Source organism: Mytilus edulis, chromosome 4 (assembly GCF_963676685.1).
Source record: "Mytilus edulis chromosome 4, xbMytEdul2.2, whole genome shotgun sequence".
Lineage (NCBI taxonomy): Eukaryota > Metazoa > Mollusca > Bivalvia > Mytilida > Mytilidae > Mytilus > Mytilus edulis.
Genome location: NC_092347.1, coordinates 88,663,903 through 88,667,971, shown reverse-complemented (window position 1 = coordinate 88,667,971; position 4,069 = coordinate 88,663,903). Strand labels below are relative to the sequence as shown.

Sequence of the window (4,069 nt, the reverse complement as noted above, 5' to 3'; positions counted from 1 at the left end):
TTAACAACCATGTATCACTTTACAAGCATGTATCACTTTACAACCATGTGACACTTTACAAGCATGTATCACTTTACAAGCATGTATCACTTTACAAGCTTGTATCACTTTACAAGTATGTATCACTTTACAAGCATGTATCACTTTACAACCATGTGATACTTTACAAGCATGTATCACTTTACAAGCATGTATCACTTTACAAGCATGTATCACTTTACAAGCATGTATCACTTTACAAGCATGTATCACTCTACAAGCATGTATCCCTTTACAAGCATGTATCACTCTACAAGCATTTATCACTCTACAAGCATGTATCACTTTACAAGCATGTATCACTTTACAAGCATGTATCACTCTACAAGCATGTATCACTTTACAAGCATGTATCACTCTACAATCATGTATCACTCTACAAGCATGTTTCATTCTACAAGCATGTATCACTTTACAAGCATAGATCACTTTACAAGCATGTTTCACTTTACAAGCATGTATCACTTTACAAGCATGTATCATCACTTTACCAGCATGTATCACTTTACAAGCATGTATCACTTTACAAGCATGTATCATTTTACAAGCATGTATCACTTTACAAGCATGTAGAACTTTACAAGCATGTAGAACTTTGCAAGCCTGTAGCACTTTACAAGCATGTATCACTTTACAAGCATGTAGCACTTTACAAGCATGTTTCATTTTACAAGAATGTATCACTTTACAAGCATGTATCACTTTACAAGCATGTATCACTTTACAAGCATGTCAGCTGCTGCTAGTACATGTATAATCCATGAACAGCTGCAAGAACAATAACCATATATTATGGCATATTTGGATAGAATGGTCAATCTTTACCGTGTTTTAGCATTTTCATTTGTAATTTTCTGCAAGCACGAATTATGCACAATGAGTTGCTAGCATAGATTTTCTAATAAACACTTTTAGAATAAATTATGATAAATCATTAATCACGCTCTACTTACATGCATCATCTTTCATAGTCCAGCCATTTTTGGACCTTCTATGATATGCTGCTAGCAAGTATACATTTAGCATGAATTATCTATCGTATGCGGCTGTTACGATTCATCTATAGTACACATTTAGCATGAACCATCTATCGTATGCTGCTGTCACGATTCATCTATAGTATACATTTAGCATTGATTATCTATCGTATGCTGCTGACACGATTCTTCTATAGTATACATTTAGCATGAACCATCTATCGTATGCTGCTATCACGATTCATCTATAGTATACATTTAGCATTAATTGTCTATCGTATGCTGCTGACACGATTCATCTATAGTATACATTAAGCATGAATTATCCATCGTACGCTATAGATGAATCGTGACAGCAGCATGCCGTATGCTGCTGACACGATTCATCTAAAGTATACATTTAGCATGAATTATCTATCGTATGCTGCTGACATGATTCATCTATACTAGTATACATTTAGCATGAACCATCTATCGTATGCTGCTGACACGATTCATCTATAGTATACCATTTAGCATGAATTATCTATCGTATGCTACTGTCACGATTCATCTATAGTATACATTTAGCATGAATTATCTATCGTATGCTGCTGACACGATTCATCTATAGTATACATTTAGCATGAATTATCTATTGTATGATGCTGTCACGATTCATCTATAGTATACATTTAGCATGAATTATCTATCGTATGCTGCTGTCACGATACATCTATAGTATACATTTAGCATGAACCATCTATCGTATGCTGCTGTCACGATTCATCTAAAGTATACATTAAAAACGAATCATCTATCGTATGCTGCTGTCACGATTCATCTATAGTATACATTAAAAAGGAATCATCTATCGTATGCTACTGACGTGCATCATTTATTGAAAACTGCTAGTATGAATCATTTATCGCATGGTGCTGGCACGAAACATCTATCGTATCATGCTGACACGGATCATCTATTGTATGCTTTTTGTCATCTATCGTATGTTTCACGCATGGACCAAAAGCGTGAGCCGCTAGCATGGATCATCTACCTTATGCTGCTATCTTAACTTCTAGCATTAATCATTAATGGTAAGGACACTAGCACAAGCCATATATCGTTTGCAATCATAGTACATACAACATTGCTGCAAATTATATTTGGTATGTTTCATTCGCATCGTGAAATCATGTATCATTTATCGTCAACCGCAAACATTAATCATCTATCGTTGGCTGCTATTATAGAACATCTTTGGTCAGGTTGAATCATGGATCATCTTTCGTATGGTTCTAGCAAAGATAATTTATCGTATATGATGCTAGTATGAATATTTATGTCAGCTGCTAACACGAAATCGTTTATCGTTTGCTGTAATCATGGATTATCTTTTACAAAAGATGGACGAAAAATACAAGTCAAACTCATTGATTACAAACTGCTAGGTTGGATCATGTATCGTGTACTGTCAGCATGCATCATCTATCGTACATAACGTACGCTGATAACATGGATCATCCAACGTATTCTCCTAGCATGGCTCACCTATCGTATACTGCAAGCGTGGATAAATATATCGTATTTACTTGCATGGCTCAGGTATTGTCTGTACTAGCGTAAATCATTTATCGTATACTGCTAGCATGGATAATCTATTGTATGCTGCTACCAGTAATCATCTATTGTATACTGCTAGAATGGATCATCTGTCGTATTCTGTTATTATAGTTTGTATGTATGCTGCTAGAGTGAATCATTTATCGTATATTGTTGCTATAGTGTAGGTCATATTATTACTGTGGATCTAAACATAATTCAACATGAAAATCACGGAAAGTTTAGAGAACCCCAACACATCGATTAGAACCATCACTTCAAAATAAATATGGATTCCATTGAGGGATACACAAAGTCTGGGCTTGACGAGAAGAAGTTGAACTGGACACTATGTCAGAATGGGTAAAAAACAAACAGGTCTCTGATAAAATGTCGCATTCATAGGTTAAAAACCTGTGTGATTTAACTACCATAGAGGCTGTGAATCGTCTATCATCTCTTCGTGATAAGTATGCTGTTGTCCCTGCGGACAAAGCTTCCAAAATATTGTCTTCGTAAGTAAATCGTGATACTACGAGTATCTTGTAAAAGAAATAGAAATAAATGAGCACTCAAGTAACAACACATACAAAAACATATAATTTGACAAGGATGAAATTTTGGCGAATCATAAGTCCTCCATGACTTCAATGAACATTGCATTGAACAACAAATCGGAGGACTTACCTTGTTTGTATTGGATTGTACTGTACAAACAACTGTGCATTGCCGGCGTATCTGCATGTTGGACTTAATAATTGTCTATTAGATTGACATAAATTCTGTCCAAAATGAAAGAGGGTCTTGAAATACTGTGAAACTGTTTACTCACGTAGTGGTATTATATGAAACAAAAAGACAAATAAACTTTTTAGGAAATAAAATCAAGAATAACTTAAATGACAAAAGTTTAAAACCTAAATATTTTGAATTATGTAAAAAACTAAAAAAAAATGATTAAACAGAAAAAATTTGAATACCACCAAAAACTTTATAAATCACTTTCAGATAATTTTAAAAATAATCCAAAAGAATACTGGAATATTCTAAAGGCAATAAAAAAAGAAACCAAATATTGAAGAAGATATTCCTGAAATTTAAAGTAAACAACTTAGCAGGCCCAGATAGAATTGTGAATGAAATACTCAAACACTCACAACCTGTGATAATTAATTCTATTGTAAAAGTTTTTAATTTGATTTTAAAGACAGGTAATTATCCAGATTCTTGGAAATTATCTTTCATGATCCCTTTACATAAAAAAAGGTGACAAGTTAGACCCTAATAATTATAGAGGAATTTCTCTTATAAGTAATCTACCAAAATTTTTTAATGCCATATTGAATAATAGACTAATCAAGATTGTTGACAAACAATTAAGTGATTGTCAGTTTGGTTTTAGAGAAAATCACAGAACAGCTGATAGCATCTTTTTATTAAAGTCCTTGATAAATAAATATTTACATAAAGAG

General features: G+C 33.5%; 1 protein-coding gene across 1 annotated transcript; it reads right to left on the bottom strand.

Moving 5' to 3' along the window:
- Positions 1-705, bottom strand: LOC139521592 (uncharacterized). Its single transcript, XM_071315070.1, has one exon. It carries the CDS (start codon positions 703-705, stop codon positions 1-3), a length of 705 nt encoding a protein of 234 aa, XP_071171171.1.
- Between the last annotated feature and the right edge of the window lie 3,364 nt (positions 706-4,069).